General features: G+C 32.3%; 2 protein-coding genes across 5 annotated transcripts in view; one reads left to right on the plus strand and one right to left on the minus strand.

The window, feature by feature from the left end:
- The first annotated feature begins 10,858 nt into the window (after positions 1–10,858).
- Positions 10,859–18,054, plus strand: LOC143053722 (prolyl 4-hydroxylase subunit alpha-1-like). The gene is made up of 6 exons (XM_076226509.1): positions 10,859–10,885; positions 11,164–11,169; positions 12,344–12,430; positions 13,171–13,239; positions 16,660–16,756; positions 17,968–18,054. Exons 1-6 carry the CDS (start codon positions 10,859–10,861, stop codon positions 18,030–18,032), a joined length of 351 nt encoding a protein of 116 aa, XP_076082624.1. The 3' UTR covers positions 18,033–18,054.
- Positions 18,055–19,106: 1,052 nt separating this feature from the next.
- The window catches only part of LOC143054438 (uncharacterized protein C8orf34 homolog), a 34,817-nt gene continuing 32,474 nt past the window's right edge, over positions 19,107–21,449 (minus strand). For all 4 annotated transcript variants that reach the window (XM_076227451.1, XM_076227449.1, XM_076227448.1 and 1 more), the window contains one exon: positions 19,107–19,774. In XM_076227451.1, the coding sequence (XP_076083566.1) occupies positions 19,767–19,774 (8 nt within the window). In that variant the 3' untranslated portion in view covers positions 19,107–19,766. The remainder of the gene's footprint in view (positions 19,775–21,449) is intronic.

The following is a 21,449-nucleotide window of genomic DNA, read 5'->3' on the forward strand; positions in this document are numbered from 1 at the left end:
CCACAGCGTTTTAAGAAAAGACAAAACTCTTATACTAGCTTTTATCCTGCGCTTTATGTGATTTACTTAGGGAGCTACCATTTGATTTTTATGGGGGGGGGGGGGGAGAGAGGGGGCTAGGATGAAATTTGAACAAAATAGGCAGGACAGGAGTTTTGGGTAAAAAAAAAAGGCAGGATGAGCAACTTGGTAAAAAAAAGGCAGGATGACAATTTGTTTTAAAAAAAAGTCTGGATAAACTAGTAAAAAAAAAAGGCAGGACAGAATAGAGTAAAAATAAAAAGGCAGGACAGAGATTACAACTAAAAAAAAGCAGGACAAAATTTTTCTTCCTAGCCCCTCCCCCCCCCCCCCCATAAAAATCAAATGGTAGCTCCCTTACTGTAGATTAAATAATGACACATTTTGTGTTGTTTCTTTGTTTTCATCTCATACATGTAGTTAATGTTTTACTCAGACTTTGATTTGTGACACGGATTTATTTCTTTTGAATCGATTCATGATTATTGAACAATTAAACAGCGGTATACTACTGTTGTCTTTTTTACATAGAGATTAATACATGGCCTTTTCCATATCAGCCTGGGTATCATCCCGAGACCCCCATATCAGCCCAAGACGGAGTCGAGGTGCCGATATGGGTCGAGGGAAGATACCCAGGCTGATATGGAAAAGGCCATGTATTAATCGCTTTATCATATACTTCCGACAATAGTTTTATGTAAGGCAAATAAACAAATGCAATAACTAAAACAGTCAAAAACTGTATAAAGAGGTTAAATTATGAATCAAATATACTATAATTGTCCAACAACAGCATCACTACCTCCATAGTGGGTCTCATTAGGGTCTAAGCGTGACGCGGGATTGTCGATTGTTTATTAGCGTGAAACGTGAAAGTCGAATTATTGTGCCGTGAAAACGGGAACTGAAGTCTGTAGCGGGACACGGGAAATTACAAAAAAAAATGAAAATTGCTTACGTACATAGCGTAAGCGGGATACGGGAATCTGACAAAACAGTAAGCAGGACCCGGGATCAGAACCCCCAATGAGACCCCTCAATATATATGTATGGTAACATTTCCTCTAGAGGCATTTTGAAACATTGAAAATTTGGAAGAGTTTTATGATAATTATTACTCCCTGTTTGTTGTACTATAAAATGATTATTAATTGTCAATGGCATTTGTTAGCAAGTACTAAACTATCCCCACAAAAGTTCCCGTAAATTTTGATGTCGTCATAAAAAATATCTAACGTCACAATGGAAAAGTAAACATTCGATACCAGAAACACCGAAAGTAACTTGCACGAGAAGCACTGTTATGGGTTTTTGCATGAGACGCCCCTGATATGGGTTATCAGCCCGGGTGGGAAATTATGGCTTGTGTTCTTCCGCTCATTACACATATGCAAAAGCTACCATATCAATGCTAAGTATATGATAAATGACACTAATTGTTTGGAATAAACGTATCTATCGACAATTTGTACAGTTTCCCTTTGATCTTACTGCCTAATATATTTAATATCATGAACGAAACCCAAAACCCCAACAATAATAGCCAATGACGTCATGCTCATCTTTTTCAATTGATACATGATATGAATTATATGAATGATATGCACGCGACTTCATTTATACAACCGAACAAATATCCCTACGTTTTGTCCGTAAACACAATTTTTGCTTTTTATTTCATTACAAATTTCTTTTAATATTCCCAAAACACCTTTGCTGCTCACAAGGAAGCTATTAAACCAAGAGTTCCAAATGGTGAAGTTGAAATCATCCCTTCGTAAATTTTACGGACGCCATCACGAGTTGGTTGACCGTTATGGAATAACCGTATCACAAATGATATCGGATATGTTCCTTACGTCGTAACTACGATCCCCTTCCCTTTCCTGAATGTGACCTACCGAATTAGACTATTTACCGGATTTGTTATCACATAAGCAACACGACGGGTGCCGCATGTGGAGCAGGATCTGCTTACCCTTCCGGAGCACCTGAGATCACCCCTAGTTTTTGGTGGGGTTCGTGTTGTTTATTCTTTAGTTTTCTATGTTGTGTCATGTGTACTATTGTTTTTCTGTTTGTCTTTTTCATTTTTAGCCATGGCGTTGTCAGTTTGTTTTAGATTTATGAGTTTGACTGTCCCTTTGGTATCTTTCGTCCCTCTTTATATTGTTAAAGCAAATCATCAATAAAAGAATAATATTCTTTAAACTTACTATATTAGCTCCGTTCGTTATAAACCATATTCTACATACACAACCAAGTATTTTTGTTTATGGCAGAATTTAGTAAAGGTTTTAAGAAATTTGTGACTTCAAAAGAGAGACGATCTATGTTTCATATGTCAGGTTAACGTTCTCAACTGCTGAAACTGCTAACATTTACAAAAAAAAAGAAAAAGAAAAAAACCTAAGTCTTTACATTTGAATATTAAGCATTTGCTCTTCAACTTTGTACTTGTTTGGCTTTATAACTTTTGATATGAGCGTCACTGATGAGTCTTATGTAGACGAACGCGCGTCTGGCGTACTAAATTATAATCCTGGTAGTTTTTATAACTTTTGCATTATTTTCATACAAATAACAATGTTTTATGGAGTTTTCACTTCACACTCTTGTTGAATATGGAGTAACACATACAACTTTTTCACCAAATGAAAAGTTGATATTTAGATTCGTTTCGGGTACGTTTTGCTTAGTCTCTAGATGTTTAGGTTGTGTACTTTTGTTTGTTTGTCTGTTTGTCTTTTTCTTTGTTAGCCATTGTGTTGTCAGTTTTTTTCTTTGTTAGCCATTGTGTTGTCAGTTTTTTCTTTGTTAGCCATTGTGTTGTCAGTTTTTTTCTTTGTTAGCCATTGTGTTGTCAGTTTTTTTCTTTGTTAGCCATTGTGTTGTGTTGTCAGTTTTTTTTTCTTTGTTAGCCATTGTGTTGTGTTGTCAGTTTTTTTCTTTGTTAGCCATTGTGTTGTCAATTATTTTCTGTAAATGAAGGCAACAGTGATCTACCGCTGTTCAAATCATAAATCGATTTACAGAAAAAAACCTTGTTACAAACTAAAACCAAAGAAAACATATCAATTATCAGAGCGAAACAAAAGAAATAACAGAACACAAAAGTGCACCAAAAACAAACAATAATGAAACATTCATAGACACGAAGTATTAAATAACAACTGCAATATTCCTGACTTGGTAAAAGGCATTTTAAATAAATGTTGGGTTTAACGTGATTTTGTGGCTAGCCAAACCTCGCTTTTTATGGCAATGTAAAATATACCGCTAAAAGACAACATTACATGACGGAAACAGATATACTGTATGAACATTTATTTTTAAGATTATTAAATGACCTAGAGCCAACGGTAACGCAGAGTAGCCAAGATCCAGGATATGCAGAGAATCCCATTAACGCCTTCCATCTGATTGGACGATTTGTATATAAATGGCCAGTTGTGTTTGCTAATATATTATGTGAAGACTGTACACTTAATGAAGCTACATTACGTAAGAATACAGTATTAAAATGAAATAGTTTAATAGTCAGGAAGATGCAGAGCTCGAAAACAATACTATTTTCTACCTAATGTACAAAACAAAACAAAAAACAAATCAGAAGCATTAAACCAAAGATGACAAACTAATAAAGACGGATTTAATCAAATATTTTGTAAAACTCGAGTAAGGAATCATAATTATGCATGCATGAGGCAAGTACGATCCTTAATTTCTAGATATTTCGTAATTTTGATATCTGTAAATTTAAATAAAAACAATATCACTACGTTAATGAAGACTTTAAAAAAAAATTGAGCTCTTTAGTTTCTTTGAAGTGTTATGTAAATATTGTTATTTCGTCGTTTGCAATGGCGTTTTTAGTTTCTTAACACATTGTTAATAAGAAGGTCCTTCTCCTACACATATCTTCCGCCGCTTTACTTTGAAATGTTTCATTAAGCGATATTTACACGTATATGTCGTCGTCACACGTACAATTAGTTTTAGATCAAATAACATTATTGTGTATTGGATCATAACAACTCCTAACAATATAAAGATGACTGGGTGTAATCTAGCATGCAAATGTTGTAAAATATTTAAGATCACTAGATTATAGCACTGCGTCGAGTGTAAACAAAATATTTCTCAACTCTTATCAGATATTTTTTTAATTCAAAATGTAACTGTCGAAAGTCGAAAAATATAGTATTACACAAAACCTGATAGTAGATTGTGTTCTGTAATGATTTTTAAACGATATAATGTAGACAAATTTAATCTTTATTTTCCCATGGTTAAAAAACAATAAGTTCTGTGTATGCAAAGCAATCATGTATGTTCGAAGAACCGAGGTCAACGAATCCCACGTTTATAATATTAATTCAATAAAAAAAAATCAACAGGCAAGGAAAAAGTTGAAATAAAGATTTAACTTTATCAATTTTAAGTGTTCGACAATTTGACCAATATTTTTCAGGAGAACCTTTTTTCAGTTCTACTTGGTTTTATTTGAGATACATATTTGTTTGTTCACTCAGAACCATATAGTAATTTTGTCAATTATAACTGAATGTGTATTTTAGAAAAACAATTTACATTTGATTTCAGATTTAAACACGACATATCAGACAGTTAATCAGAACATCCAACATTGGCCAGATGAGTACGACGTACAGGCTTCAGCGCAGGCGTTACTACGATTGCGTACGTTTTATTTTTTTGACATTCACGAGGCAATTGATGGTTTTCTTTTTGGCGAGTTTTGTCAGCCTCTTAGTCCATCACAAGTTTTGAAGCTTATTAGAGTGGCACTTGACAACAATATGCTAAATGAGGCAAGGCTTTGGTGTGAGGCTTTACTAGCCAGACTACCATTTACGTCTTTTCAGGATGAAAGTATCAATGGAATGGCAATTTTTAGGATTCTTGCAACTATATATGATAAGGTATTTATCTGTTTTACTTTTTTAGCCATGGTGTTGTCAGATTATTTTCGATATATGAGTGTGAATGACCCTGTGGTATCTTTCGCCGCTCTTTTGTAAGTAAACTGCATACTATTTGTGTCCAATCTTTAAACTATAATAAATTTGCATTAATATCATTGGTACATGTTTGTTGCAAGTTTGTCTATTGTCTGTCATACAAGTTAGATGTTTAGCTAGCTATAAAACCAGGAGTAACTCACCATTTTCGACAAAGAAGATGCCTGTACTAAGTCAGGAAGATGACAATTGTTATCCACTCGTTTGTTGTGTTTAATCTTTTGATTTTGCTATTTGATTAGGGACTTTCTTTTTGAAGTTTCCTCGGAATTTAGTATTTTTTGGATTTTATTTTTTAGGAACAAAAAACGAAAATGAATTCAAATTCTTTCTGACATACTTCTTTTTTTTTTCTATAAATAGTCAAAATCAATTTACAAAAGAACATGTCTTTATGTCTTGATGTCTTACTATCTACTTGAAATATATAACTCTCATCTAATCATACTCTAATCCCCAAGGGTGATTGGGGAATAGAAATATGGTCACTTGGTCTTCTTCCGATCGGCAGTAAACAGTTATCAAAGGTACCAGGATTATAATTTAGTACGCCAGACGCGCGTTTCGTCTACATAAGACTCATCAGTGACGCTCATATCAAAATATTTATAAAGCCAAACAAGTACACAGTTGAAGAGCATTGAGGATCCAAAATTCCAAAATAAATGTGCCAAATACGGCTAAGGTTATCTATGCTGTGGATAAGAAAATCCTTAGTTTTTCGAAACATTTAAAGTTTTTGTAAACAGGAAATTTATAAAAATGACCACATCATTGCCAAAGTGGGACGTCCGTTTTGTTGTGCGGGATGTATCAAGTTACCAGCCACGTACGGTCAGAATGGGGACGTTAAATCTGATGCCTGGTGTTAAGAGTGTGCCACGCTCTTTACACGTGAAGAACCCTTGCAACAACTCTTTGAGGGATCCGTATCTGGTCTGATGCAAAACAAAATGTCGGTCCCTATCTAATATACCCTCATTTTCCAGTGGCAGTTCAAATTTCATCGACCATCATCCCAGATGGCCTCTATTAAAAGACATACCTATTGTATTTATTGTTAACTTGTTCTTGTGCCGAACGTGCATGACATATTTGTTACTGGACGTTAAGCAACCAACAAGCAATCAATTTAATTATACTCCAAATGAGTATAACGGGATCAGACTCCTATATCTTAACTAAATTGTATATCTGGATGTCAGTAACTTTCTAACATTTATATATTACATTTTGTATCTTTTAGGCTGGAATGCGTCGACGAGCAACAGAAATTTTATCAGATTTTACGCAGTTAGGTATGAATATATAGAATGAACTTTGAAGTTTCATAGGACTGGTATGATTAGTTAATTCTGTACCTTTACAAATTAGATAAAAAAATATTATAAATCTCCCAAATATCATTCATAAGATATTAACCTGACATAAATAAGAAATCGAATATTATTATTTTAGTGTTGTCGTACATACACTTCATGCATTAGATGAAAAATTGGAAAGAATAACTTTCTTTAAAGAATCAGCCTTTCATTTTTTTCTTACGAAATATATATTTCAGACTATATATTATATTCAAGATGTCTTATATTCCAAATGTTTATATTTGGTATATATCATATTGATTTGAAGCTTTGTATTTTGTTCAATTTTGAGATATGAAGCATTAAGGACCAAACATTCATAAAGGTTTTACCAATTCAACTGAAACCCAAACTTTGCATGTAAAGGCTTTTCGACAGGAATTCTTAACAAATAAATAAAATTCGCGCCAATCTACCTGTCAATGAAAAACGTAGTACACACTTATTTGTAGGTTATATATATAAACTCATTTTGTAAAGTTGAGTTGCAGCTCCGTAGGGAAGCAATTGCTGCATTGATTCGGATACACCCATGTGTGATTTAATAGGGGGAATAAGCATATAATGTGTTAGGTCTTTTAATACCCGTCCAAATATGCTTGTCAAGAATTCTATAAGATGTTAAATTATCTTCCATCCAACAAAAAAATATGTATTTGCATTTTCGTCAATGAAAGACCCATTGAGGAAAGGAGGATAAAATGCTATTGTTTACCTAGTAGAGATATTATAAATGTTTATGTTTCACAAACAGACATGTATACCACAACACATCGTCATTTAGACTATTAAGACTTTACACATTTGCTTTGGCACAACTTTTAGGGATGGATTAACGTCCAGTTAAAGTTATTGACGTTATACTAGAGGTTCAAACAATCATATTTGAAATTGAGTAATTAATCAAAGGGTCAACGACTTTGTTATGAAACAATTAAGGTTCACATACAAGTTATTGAAAAAGAGGTTTTTATTGGTTTTAATGTTTCACCTAACTGCCTTGGAAGACATATAAAGTAGGTAATAATAACCAGATAGTAATTTTGTAAGTCGTCTGTAGTTGTGATAAATCATGATCCACGTAACACAAAAAAAAAAACATATGAAAGACATGACAAAAACGGATTTATAATATTTTCGCTGATATGGATGAATGTGATAGATATGAAATTGAATATGTTATGTGAAATAAAAGAAGGGTGAAAAAGAAGGACGAAAAATACCAAAGGGACAGTCAAACTCATAAATCTAAAACAAACTGACAACGACATGGTCAAAAATGAAAAAGACAAACAAACAACAGCACACATGACACAACATAGAAAACACGAAACCCCACCAAAAAACTAGGGGTGGTCTCAGGTGCTCCGGTAGGGTGAAAGATACCAGAGGTACATTTAATATATGACTTTATTATTCAGGACATAACGAAATAGACAAAGAATATGAATTCTACAAAAAAAGCATCAATGAGACAGACGAGAAAATCGACATACCATTATATACAGATGAATACGATGACCATTACAAACAGTTATGTAGAAATAATAGAAAAGTATGTATCTGCGCCTTACCGTAATCTAGTATTTCACAATATTATCAAACAAATTTTCTCATTATTCAAATCTTCAATAACTTAATAAAAACAATAGTTTCACACAAATGAAAACAATTAAAGTTGTTAATGTATTAGAGGATCACGAAGTCTTTTGATTGAAAATAACTCCAATTTATGTATTGCTGATCGCAGTCGACATTTCACTCAAAAAAGACAAATCAAGTCACTATACAAATCATTTGTCAAATATATGAAACGTCTGTAAAAATTAGTTTGAAACACACAAACATTTTTCTGAATGTAACATATATTTGATAGACGGAGTATACAAATTGCAATACATATTGTTTTATAAGTACTCAGATTAATATACAGAGAAAAATACTTAAAAACAAAAAGATCAACACATATGAATTAAAACATCACGTGACTTTAAATATTTATAATTAATTTTATGTGTGTATTTCCATCATTAATCTCCCCTATTATTTTGGTTTAATTGCACTTTTTAATAAATTGTGCCGAATATATTTCTGTTTCAAATACAGAAATACTTGGCATGAACAAAGGTTTATCCTGTTCAGTACAATAAAAAAAATTCACATACCATTTCAACGCATAGCAGAAAATAACCATCATTGGAAGTAAAAATAAAATTTTCACCCCTTTTCTCCAGTGTATAAGCTTTTTAAAAAAAGCATTTAACCTCAAGTTTCCAAAATATTCTATAGGAACACCAAATTAAAAATAGTGGTGCTTTGATACACCCAATATATACGTTTATGACTATAAAATTGTTTACTGCAATGAAATGTATAATTAATTTCAAGCAACTGTCAAATTCAAGGGAATATTATGTCGGCCCTTTTCCGTTTGCAACCGGATGTTACGTACTGTGATTTGGTTGTATAGAACTTTTTTCTTTCGAGTCTTTATTTTGTTTGTTTTGTTTTAATTTTTATATTTTTTTGTCAATTTTAGCCACTAAGCGAATTATCCAGACTATATTGTTACTTAAAAAATACGTCTATACCATACTATAAAGCAAAGGTAGAAATAGTAAATTTAAAGCCAGAAATATATTTATTCCATGACGTCATTTCAAAGTCTGAAGCAGCATATTTCCGGAATGAGGCCAAGAAAAGGGTACGTTTGAAAGTATGTTCATAATAATAATCGACCATCACATTTTCCTCTTCAAATGTTTGTTATTTTGCGTTTATTTTTTAAACCAGATTGAGATATAGAAAGTATAGTTTAACTAAGCCGACGTTCATATGACCGTTCAAATTTAGAAACGTCTGTGTCTTTCTTATGATTTATTCCGATTTCAATTGAAAGATTTGTCATTTGGTTTTGATAGAAGATCATCGATAGTTTTATATGTCTTCCCTGATTTTTCACTTTTAACGATTTGGAGCTTAATAAATTAGTTAGTTGCACGTAATTGCCGAAGATAGTGTTTTGGTATCTTTGATGGCTGAGTTCTCTCATATCATAGACTCCGCCTATTATTTTATCCTTATGCAATTAGTAATGTTTAAGATACCTGTTATACAATTATGTGTTACATAAAGATAGTGAAATTATATAATTTCAATAATGAGAAGTATGCTGGTCAACTTGCAGTTTTTCAAATTTAAGTGTTACAACTATGTGTTTTGCTTTTTAGAGGCCTAATTTTAATTGAAAAGATATAACTTTTCGAATGTCTTCTTTCAATAGTTTGAAAGATCCTCTGTTGAGATTAACGAGGGAGACATTGGATTTAATATTGATACCACTCGAGTAAGTCAGACGTAAGTCAGTATTAAAAGAGACGATAAAGATACCAGAGGGACACGAAAACTGATAAATCGATAATAAACTGACAACACAACGGCTTAAATAGAAAAAGACAAACAATAATACACAAAACACAACATAGAAACAAAAACTAAGCAACACGAACCCTACCAAAGCACTGGACGTGATCTCATGAGCCTTGGCCGATAATCAGACCCTGGTTCACATATGGCACCCGTCGTGTCGCTCATGTTTATTTAGTACCAACCAAGTATCAAGTATAATTGTGTAGGTCACGTTAAACTATTACAGGAATGAAGTCGACATATGTCTTGTTCGACTGTCCTTTTTTTTTAAACAACTCTAAATTTATTAAACGCAAATTAATAAAACATAATAGCAATGTATTTGCTACTAATTAAGTGCGCACATCTGTGAAATTGAAATTAGGTTATCAGGTATGGAAAACATAAATTATGAAGAGCGTTAACACCGACAAGAACATAGCAAAAGAAAGTTGAAATCATTGTTTTATTACTTTTATATTGTTTATAAGCTAAAACAAAGTGATAGAATATGTGCGTCTTTTGTTGAGATGTCAGATCACGGAATCTTGAATAACTATAATCAGGACGGCTTGAAATCAATCAATGAGCTTCAGATTCCCCAAAAAATATAAAACATAAAGATTATAAAAAAAATAATATTAAACAACTTGTAAGCATGTGTTAAATTTGCCATTAATGTAAACCTATTAAAATCCTCTGACAGCGTAAAAAGGCAAATAAGGTTGTTTGCAAGCACTTTTCAGGAAATCAAAGGTTTGGAGACTATATAATATTTGAGTCTCCATCGCAGCCTCGCGCTTTGAATAATGTTAATTGTTTCTTGTTGAGAAATATAGTAACACACTTAATTATTGCATTGATGAAATCTTTACTTCCAGGGCAGTTTTACAGGACGAACCTGGAATAGTTAAAAGAGCAACCCACAGAGTTGGACTGCTAACAGGTCTGGCAACAAAATGGTCTCCTGTCATGCACAATGCAGAACCATTCCAAATAGTTAACTACGGAATAGGAGGAATGTATCATCCACATTATGACAGTAATGTAAGTATGTGGAATAAAAATGTGGCCTGAAGTTTCTAAATCCCAAAATTGCTAAAATAAGCCATTTCAGAAAAAAGATTTTACTTTAATTAAAAACGACTAATCGTGACAATCCTGATAACATGGGTTAAGGTCTAAATACAAATTAAAGACTGACAAACAAATGTTTTGAAAAAGTTAACAGATGCCTTCTGAATTAGCTTGTTCAGAAATAAAATACATATTTAAATTAAAAAATACATAGCTAAATTTTACATAATGTTACCCTATTGTTTCAGATAATGGTAAATGTTTGGTGTCATTAAGCTTAAGACGTTTAAACCCACTGCAATTGTTTGCACCTGGCCTAAGTCAGGAATCTGATGTTCAGTAGATGTCGTTTATTGATGCGGTTCATAAGTGTTTCTCGTTTTTCATAAATGCTCATTACCAAAATCTGATGTTCAGTAGATGCCGTTTATTGATGTGGTTCATTAGTGTTTCTCGTTTCTATTTTTTTACATAGATTAGACAGTTGGTTTTCCAGTTTGAATGGTTATACACTAGTAATGTTTGGGGCCCTTTATAGCTTGCTGTTCGGTGTGAGCCACTGCTTCGTGTGTAAGATTGTACCTTGACCTATAATGGTTTACTTTTATAAATTATTACTTGGATGGACAGTTGTCTCTTTGACAACCATACCACATCTTTTTTCTATCTATTAACCCGTCTATGGTTAACTATTTCTTTTTGACCTGACTTAAAATTCAATGGAGACACAGATATCTATTGCTTAAATGATTGATTATGAGAGCATGAGCGACTAATACTTTTAAAAAGATAAGTTTCAGATAATGTATATATATTAACTTGACGAAGTGAGTATAAATAATATTCGCGGTGTGCATACGTCCATCCGTTCCTATCTCTGAACTAAAAAATAAATTCCATTTAAACGGTTACATACTAAACCATAATCCTGGTACCTTTGATAACTATTTACACCACTGGGTCGATGCAACTGCTGGTGGACGTTTCGTCCCCGAGGGTATCACCAGCCCAGTAGTCAACACCGAAGTGAATATCAATTATGTGGTCATTTTTATAAATTTCCTGTTTACAAAACTTTGAATTTTTCGAAAACTAAGGATTTTCTTATTCCAGGCACAGATTACCTTAGCCGTATTTGGCACATTTTTTTGCAATTTTGGATCCTCAATGCTCTTGAACTTTGTACCTGTTTGGCATTTTAAATATTTTGATATGAGCGTATTATGTAGACGAAACGCGCGTCTGGCGTACTTAATTATAGTCCTGGCACCTTTGATAACTATTTACATAATCTGTATAACGTAACGTTTTGGTGCGTCTTTGATCTTTCATTTTAAAGATTCTTGTTGTATTCAAAACAAAATATGGAATTTTCAATTGCATAATGAAGAGCTTTTAAAAGAAACGGTCTTAAAACAAATATTCCAGGAAAAACGAGTACCAGATGTTTTCAATGAAACTAAATACCCAGAATTGAGAGGAGCTGGTGACAGAATTGCAACCTGGTTATATTACGTAAGTTTGTTATGTATGTTTATTCTTATTGAGACACTATAAATTAAGGTTTAAAAAAGGGGCGAAAGATACTTGAGGGACAGTCAAACTCATAATTCGATAAATAATCTGACAATCCCATGGCTAAAAGAAAAAGACAGACACACAATAGTATACAAAATACGATATAGGAAAATAAAGACTAAGCAACACAAACCCCAACAAGGACTGGGGTGATCTCATGTGCACCGGAAGGTTAGCTAGATCCTGCTTCAAATGGAATGGTATGCTTATAAAATACGAATATCGACCGTTATGTTTGAGCAAAATGTAACTAGGGTTATCAACCGATGCTAAGCAATGATGAGCAGCTCCTCATCAAATGTTGATACTGTCGCTAATCCATTCGTTTCTAGTTATAACATACTATTGTTCAGTGGTTGTCGTTTGTTTATATGGTTCACAGGTGTTTATCGTTTCTTATTTTTTTATATAGATTAGACCGTTGGTTTCCCTGTTTGAATATTTTTTGCACTAGTCATTTTAATAGTATGCTGTTAAGTGTGAGCAAATTCCGTCTTGAAGGACATATACGTACTTTTACCTATAGTTGTTTACTTTTGACACATTTTAACTTAGAATGAGAGTTGTGTCATTGGCACTCATACCACTTATTTCTATAAGACATTACAAACGATATTAAATAATAAGAATCATGTTGATAGATTTTAAAAATAAAGATAGTAACTTTATATTTTCAGTTAAATGATGTAAAAATAGGTGGCGCTACAGTATTCCCAGTAGTAAATACTAGAGTTCCTGTTATACAGGTATATTTTATGTACTTGGTTTTCTTTAGTACTTTTATTTTGCTGATTTATATCGGTAGCTTATTTGATATGCTGTATTATCCTAAACGTTAAGTAGTTCCTGTCCAATCTCCGTACAGCGCTCGTTACCTTTCCGTATACTTAGTACACTATTTAGTGTAGTGATACAAAGTAAGTACGGAACGGATGTGAGCTCTGCGCCGGAGATTGGTTCCTGTCATCCTTCTGTTCATTTTTGTTCTGTATGTTTGTTACTTTTGATCTTTTGATTGAATGAAGATTACATACGGTTACATTATGTACATGGACCGCCTCCCCAATTAATCATGGTTAAATACAATAGAGCTGTGGGATTTCAATAGTTTAACGTGCGATCAAACCTTTAGATTTGTCTGTCTAGAAATAAAGTCGTAAATATGAATATATAATCAATAAGATTGCACATGCAGAAATATTGGACCTGCTTTACTCCTTCAGACACTTGGAAAAACAAAAAAATCAAAGAAGCCAGATCATTTAATTTCACATTAAGATATATTAATATACTAGTATCCACATGATCTATAAATTAAAGGAATAACAGACACAGCTTCCTCTGTCTCATTTTTAGACTTATACATCGACATTTGACATGAGCGGTCATCATAGTACTGGAATCTGACAAACGAAATGACTTTTCATTTCTTGCCTTAGATGCTATAAACAATGGGTCAAGAAGGTTTGATAAGTTTAACATTGTTAAATGGTTGTAAAGTGTATATGTCCGTCTTGCCAGATTCATCTGACCATAGATTACATAATGATCAGTAAGAAGTAAAATAACAACAATACCGAGCTTTAATGAACCTTCTAAACAGAAGGTCCCTTATCAAATGGCAAAATCAAAAGCTTATACACATCAGACGAATATTAATAATTGTTTTGTATAAATAATTGACCCATCGACGTTGCCGCCGGATTATCAAGTCAAAATGGCGTTGCTGCTACAGGAAGTCATCATAATAAGCAACATCTGAAGATTTTTATAGTAAAATAAAAAAAAATACCGAACTCCAAGGATAATTTAAAAACGAGAAGAATCGTTATCAAATGACAAATTTACACAACTGTCATATTATTGACTTTGATACCCCACTCCTTCCCAATTAAAGACCAGATGCTCCGCAGGGTGCAGCTTATTACGACCGCAGAGGTTGAACCCTCAACGGTTGGGGCAAGTATGGACACAACATTCCAGCTGGATTCAACTCTGAATTTGGATTGTGATTAAATAGTTGACACAGCATAGTTTTGGGACACAGAATAAATGTGGTCTAATGAACTTAAAAAAAGTTTTTTTGCCTCTGAGCAATTCACTATGCTGTTGAATATTAATCCTCTCAAAAAAATGTTTGAAGAAATTTTCTTTTTATTTATGAAATCTGAAATGAGAAAAATTTAACCCCCCCCCCCCCTTTTTTCACATCCCCTTTTCCCTTTTTCCAAAAATGATCTCCATTCAAATTTCTAATGGAGTTTGCAACAATAACTACTCATTTAAATACATCATAAAATATTAAAATGTAACAAAAGGTGCTTGTTATCACTGAATGGTAAAGATTGTTTTAATTTATCAGTTGGTAGCTGATAAGATAGTGAAAATATACATTATATATTATATAAAACAATGATTTAAGTTGATTCAACTACTATTCTGGACAAAGAAAGATAACTCCAATCAATTGAAAATTTCTTGCTATTGCACAATATTGTGCAATTAGATATTTCTTGCTATTGCGCAATACTGTGCAATTGAAAATATTTGCTATTGTACAATACTGTGCAATTGAAGATTTCTTGATATTGCCCAATACTGTGCAAGTGAAAATTTCTTGCTATTGCACAATACTGTGCAATTGAATATTTCTTGCTATTGCTGAATACTGTGCAATTGAAAATTTCTTGCTATTGCACAATACTTAATATAATAATTTTGGATCCTGATTTGTACCAACTTGAAAACTGGGCCCATAATCAAAAATCTAAATACATGTTTAGATTCAGCATATCAAAAAAAGCCCAAGAATTCAATTTTTGTTAAAATCAAACTTAGTTTAATTTTGGACCCTTTGGACCTTAATGTAGACCAATTTAAAAATGGGACCAAAAATTAAAAATCTACATACACAGTTAGAATCGGCATATCAAAGAACCCCAATTATTCAATTTTTGATGAAATCAAACAAAGTTCAATTTTGGACCCTTTGGGCCCCTTATTCCTAAACTGTTGGGACCAAAACTCCCAAAATCAAATCCAACCTTCCTTTTATGGTCATTAACCTTGTGTTTAAATTTCATAGATTTCTATTTACTTATACTAGAGTTATGGTGCAAATACCAAGAATAATGCTTACTTGGGCCCCTTTTTTGGCCCCTAATTCCTAAACTGTTCAGACCTCAACTCCCAAAATCAATCCCAACCTTCCTTTTGTGGTCATAAACCTTGTGTTTAAATTTCATTGATTTCTGTTACTTATACTAAAGTTATTGTGTGAAAACCAAGAATAATGCTTATTTTGACCCTTTTTTGGCCCCTAATTCCTAAACTGTTTGAACTAAAACTCCCAAAATCAATCCCAACCTTCCTTTTATGGTCATAAACCTTGTGTCAAAATTTCATAGATTTCTATGTACTTAACTAAAGTTATAGTGCGAAACCAAGAAAATGCTTATTTGGGCCCTTTTTGGCCCCTAATTCCTAAAATGTTGGGACCAAAACTCCCAAAATCAATCCCAACCTTCATTTTGTGGTCATAAACCTTGTGTTAAAATTTCATAGATTTCTTTTCATTTTTACTAAAGTTAGAGTGCGAAAAACTAAAAGTATTCGGACGCCGACGCCGACGACGACGCAGACGACGACGCCAACGTGATAGCAATATACGACCAAAAAATTTTCAATTTTTGCGGTCGTATAAAAAAACGAAATCTAGTTGGCTATGTCCTTAATGTATAACTTTATTCATAAGTTCTTCCGAATCGTTAAAGTTGGCAGGCTTATTTTTTTGTTTCCAGCATTTTTATCATTATTATGTATTTTCGTGTGTCCCAATTTCAATGGATTTAGGATTATTTGCATTTTCGTAAATATTGATTTCGTGGTGTTGCTAAAGTCTACAAGCCTATAGAAAATTCGTAATTTATTGAATATTTAATTTTGTGGTTTATCTTTACTCACGAAATCCACAAAAATCGGTAACTCATGAATAAAAATGAATCCACAGTATATCTTCAACAGTGAATGAAAGCGAGCTCTTTGATATGTTTGATACTTTACAATTATATAATAATTAAGATATAAGTTCATGTAATAAGACTAGTATGACAATCTAGGTAATTTTCTAAATGTCTGTTGACTTTTAACTAATGTATCTATTCAAGGGTGCTGCAGCTTTCTGGTATAATTTACTTCCAACAGGAGAAACTGATAAACGAACATTACATGCAGGTTGTCCTGTTGTTATTGGATCTAAATGGAGTAAGTTCATATGAATAGTTTTGAGATTGACATTGACATTAAATTCTCTGCAAACTCTTACGGAAATAAAAAAAAAACCATTTTAAGATTAACATCTTTTTCTTATAGTTATGTTTTATTTTTTGCTTGAAAATGCAGTAATGAATATCTTAGAATGTCAATTGGCCGTTTCAGAATCTAAGGCATCATGGGTAATTTCACTGTTCGTACCCCAAAGTGAAAATAACGTTACGTCATTGGTTGAATTTCCATTGTTTATAACGTTTAAACGAATCAAAACGCTTTGGTGTGCGCTTTTGAAAATATTACCCAGGATGCATTAGATTCTGAAACGGCCAATTGAATAGTTATTGCAAACTGACTTACAAATGAAATAATCGGGAGAAAAAAAGATGAATAGCTTACAGATAAAAAGAAAAATATTGCCACCAAAACCAGACCAGTAATTTACACATGGGAGCTTGGCATTGACAATAAATAGCATAAGCAGGGCATAACGTCTAATTGGTACCGTTAATTTTATTACTACCACTGGGTCGATGCCTCTGCTGGTGGACTATTAGTCCCCGAGGGTATCACCAGCCCAGTAGCCAGTACTTCGGTACTGGCATGAAAATACGGATTTTTTGTGTTATTAAAATTTGCTGTTACAAAATATTAGAAATTATCATAAATTAAGGAATGCAAAGCTCTGATTCCTTTCACGGATTTGGCTATACTTTTTGGACCTTTTGGATTATAGCTCTTCATCTTTTATATAAGCTTTGGATTTCAAATATTTTGGCCACGAGCATCACTGAAGAGACCTGTATTGTCGAAATGAGCATCTTGTGTAAGAAAATTGGTACCGTTAATTTTATTACAGATAAAAAGAAAAATATTGCCACCAAAACCAGACCAGTAATTTACACATGGGAGCTTGGCATTGACAATAAATAGCATAAGCAGGGCATAACGTCTAATTGACACCTAGTTTTGCTTTTAAAACGTTCGTACCACCTTTCTCATGCTTATTTATACGTTAATAATCAAGCACCATGTTAAAGTTAAATGCATAATTTAATTATTTATTGCTAATTTGTATACAGATATAATTAAAGACAAACGGATTTTTTATTTTGACAAAGAAGACAAAATTAACAACTTATAAACCATACATTGTCTTGTTTGCTATATTATTGTAAGCCTTTCAAAATCGTTTGTTGTTTTAGTTGGAAACAAGTGGATACGTGAAGCTGGGCAGATGTTCAAGAGACCATGTGATTTACAACCTTAAGTTAACAGACATTTGATCAATCATACAAAAGCATCCAGAATCAATAATAAATAGTCAATGGATGGAGAAATTACATTGAAACAGCTTATTTGAAACTCCCTGCAATGCACATTCGATTGCATTTTTAAGACAGCAACCATTTGATTTTCTGGGGGGGCTATGGTTTTTTTTGGAAAAAAAAGTTTGTTTCCAGTTTTTGGAAAAAAAAATAATTTGTTTTTGATTCTGAGAAAAAAAAATTGTTTGTTTCACCCTCAGCTGCCACTATATGTAATGCTAAAATTGAAAGAAAAAAATTGTTTTCGACTTGTCGCGAAAAAAAAGATTGTTTTTCGCCGCAGGCGAAAAAAAAAGTTTGTACAGAAAAAAAAACCATAGCCCCCCCAGAAAATCAAATGGTTGCTGCCTAACTATTTTTAAACAGATTTTTACATTATAACAACTGAACCCTGTCATAGTGTTTGCCTCTGATGGAAATAAGGCAGTAAATGTGTACGTTTATGGACAAAACGTCAGCATTCTTTGGAGTGAAACATTTCTAGCTATTCAAGATTTATAACTGTGTTTAATGTTTTCTTGTATATAATTTCGATAATAAATTGGATTTTTTCAACTAAGATATTACAGCTTAGTCTGCTTTAACATATTTATAGGGCAACACTGCCAAAGTCCATGCACTATGACAGTGAGAGAATCTCCATGGAAATATGATGTGCTAATAATAATACAGCTGCAACCCAAGATTACTGTGTAACCATAAACCAATACCACATAGTCAGGTATAAGAGGCCCCAAAATCACAAATGTAAAACAATTCAAACGAGAAAAATTAATATGTAACACAGCAACATATGACAACCACTAAATTACAGGCTCCTGACTTGGGACAGGCACATACATACAGAATGTGGCAGGGTTAATAGGGGTTCTGAAAGATTTATGTGTACTGTAGTGTGGTTATAACAACAAAACAAATACAGATGGTGCAAATTATCCTTATTGTTAAGGTTTTGATGGAAAAGAGGGAAAGGGAGGGGTAAATTAAAAACATAAAAATTTCTGAATTTTAAGCTAATATTTATTTATGCAATACAAGTAAAAGTAAGTATTAGTATTCTACATCTTCATTCCTTACCAAGTTGATAAAAATATAAGATGAGGCAAAATGTATAATCATATAAAGAGCAATAATTTGATGCATAAATTTACATTACAAAAATAATAAAGTACATGTAATAAACTAATTGTTTTACAATACATAAGAAAAATGGACGGAAATTTTATAATGTCTCTGTGAAATAATATTGACATTTAAAGTAAACTTGGGAAAAGATACAGCAAAACTTGCTGAAATAACTCTCAACGGTTACAATTAATTATGTCTAGAATGTTAGGTGGCAATTTATAAGCCTTTTAAATGAAAAATACACTATTACTTTTTTCTAACAAAATATTTAAAAAATTGTACCCCATTTCAACAAGATATATTTACAAAATATATCAAATATATTATGTTTCCAACATTGTTTCAGTGTCTTGAGAGCTTTGACGTCATTAAAATATAACAGCTCTCCAGAGCAATTGCGTAACTATCTAAATCCCTTTACTTCCTTTGAATACTGAAGCCTTTGAAATTAATCTTAAGTAAGATATATGTGTCTCTATCTTAAAGCTATATAAAGTTAAATCTGTATCCAAAGTTTCAGTTATGAATACCACTACTGTATCCCAATTTTAGTATGCTGAAAAATAAATACAAAATGTAAGATTAATGAACTTGACCCATACAAGGAACCTTCCTCACTCTTCTTCTTATTGTTTCTCATCCTTTATGAAATAAAGCAAGGATTGTTTATCTTTTAAGATTTAAATTAATACTGTGAGTTCATTATTTTTCATTGGATACCAATTTTAACAGATTTTGTGAATATAGCACACTATATATAAGTGAACAACAAATTTAAATGTTCAAAGATTGACAGATTTTCTAGGTGTTATACATTTATACATGTATACAGATTTCTAGGTGTTATACATTTATACATGTATACAGATTTCTAGGTGTTATACATTTATACATGTATACAGATTTCTAGGTGTTATACATGTATACATGTATACAGATTTCTAGGTGTTATACATGTATACAGATTTCTAGGTGTTATACATTTATACATGTATACAGATTTCTAGGTGTTATACATGTATACAGATTTCTAGGTGTTATACCTTTATACATGTATACAGATTTCTAGGTGTTTACATTTATACATGTATACAGATTTCTAGGTGTTATACATGTATACAGATTTCTAGGTGTTATACATTTATACATGTATACAGATTTCTAGGTGTTATACATGTATACATGTATACAGATTTCTAGGTGTTATACATGTATACATGTATACAGATTTCTAGGTGTCATACATGTATACAGATTTCTAGGTGTTATACATGTATACATGTATACAGATTTCTAGGTGTTATACATGTATACAGATTTCTAGGTGTTATACATTTATACATGTATACAGATTTCTAGGTGTTATACATGTATACAGATTTCTAGGTGTTATACATGTATACAGATTTCTAGGTGTCATACATGTATACAGATTTCTAGGTGTTATACATGTATACATGTATACAGATTTCTAGGTGTTATACATGTATACATGTATACAGATTTCTAGGTGTCATACATGTATACAGATTTCTAGGTGTTATACATTTATACATGTATACAGATTTCTAGGTGTTATACATGTATACAGATTTCTAGGTGTTATACATGTATACAGATTTCTAGGTGTTATACATGTATACAGATTTCTAGGTGTTATACATTTATACATGTATACAGATTTCTAGGTGTTATACATGTATACAGATTTCTAGGTGTCATACATGTATACAGATTTCTAGGTGTTATACATGTATACATGTATACAGATTTCTAGGTGTTATACATGTATACAGATTTCTAGGTGTTATACATGTATACAGATTTCTAGGTGTTATACATTTATACATGTATACAGATTTCTAGGTGTTATACATGTATACAGATTTCTAGGTGTTATACATGTATACATGTATACAGATTTCTAGGTGTCATACATGTATACAGATTTCTAGGTGTTATACATTTATACATGTATACAGATTTCTAGGTGTTATACATGTATACAGATTTCTAGGTGTTATACATGTATACAGATTTCTAGGTGTTATACATGTATACAGATTTTGACAAAACCACGAAATCAAATATCCTTTGATGCAAGTTTTCCTAATTCCACGAAAATCTGGTACCCATGAAAATATATGAATCCAGCGGAGACAAACTTCATGTTTTGTGCTTTCACTGTTCATCAATTATGTGCACCTTCATGAAACTATTTGTTAGATAGA

The sequence above is a fragment of the Mytilus galloprovincialis genome, chromosome 12 (assembly GCF_965363235.1).
Source record: "Mytilus galloprovincialis chromosome 12, xbMytGall1.hap1.1, whole genome shotgun sequence".
Taxonomy (NCBI): Eukaryota; Metazoa; Mollusca; class Bivalvia; order Mytilida; family Mytilidae; genus Mytilus; species Mytilus galloprovincialis.

Coding starts and splice junctions, on each gene's coding strand:
- LOC143053722 (XM_076226509.1), top strand. CDS start 10,859: ATGTATCATCCACATTATGACAGTAAT. Junction 12,431..13,170: donor TTGCAACCTGGTTATATTAC/GTAAGTTTGTTA, acceptor TTATATTTTCAG/TTAAATGATGTAAAAATAGG. Junction 16,757..17,967: donor TGTTATTGGATCTAAATGGA/GTAAGTTCATAT, acceptor TTGTTGTTTTAG/TTGGAAACAAGTGGATACGT.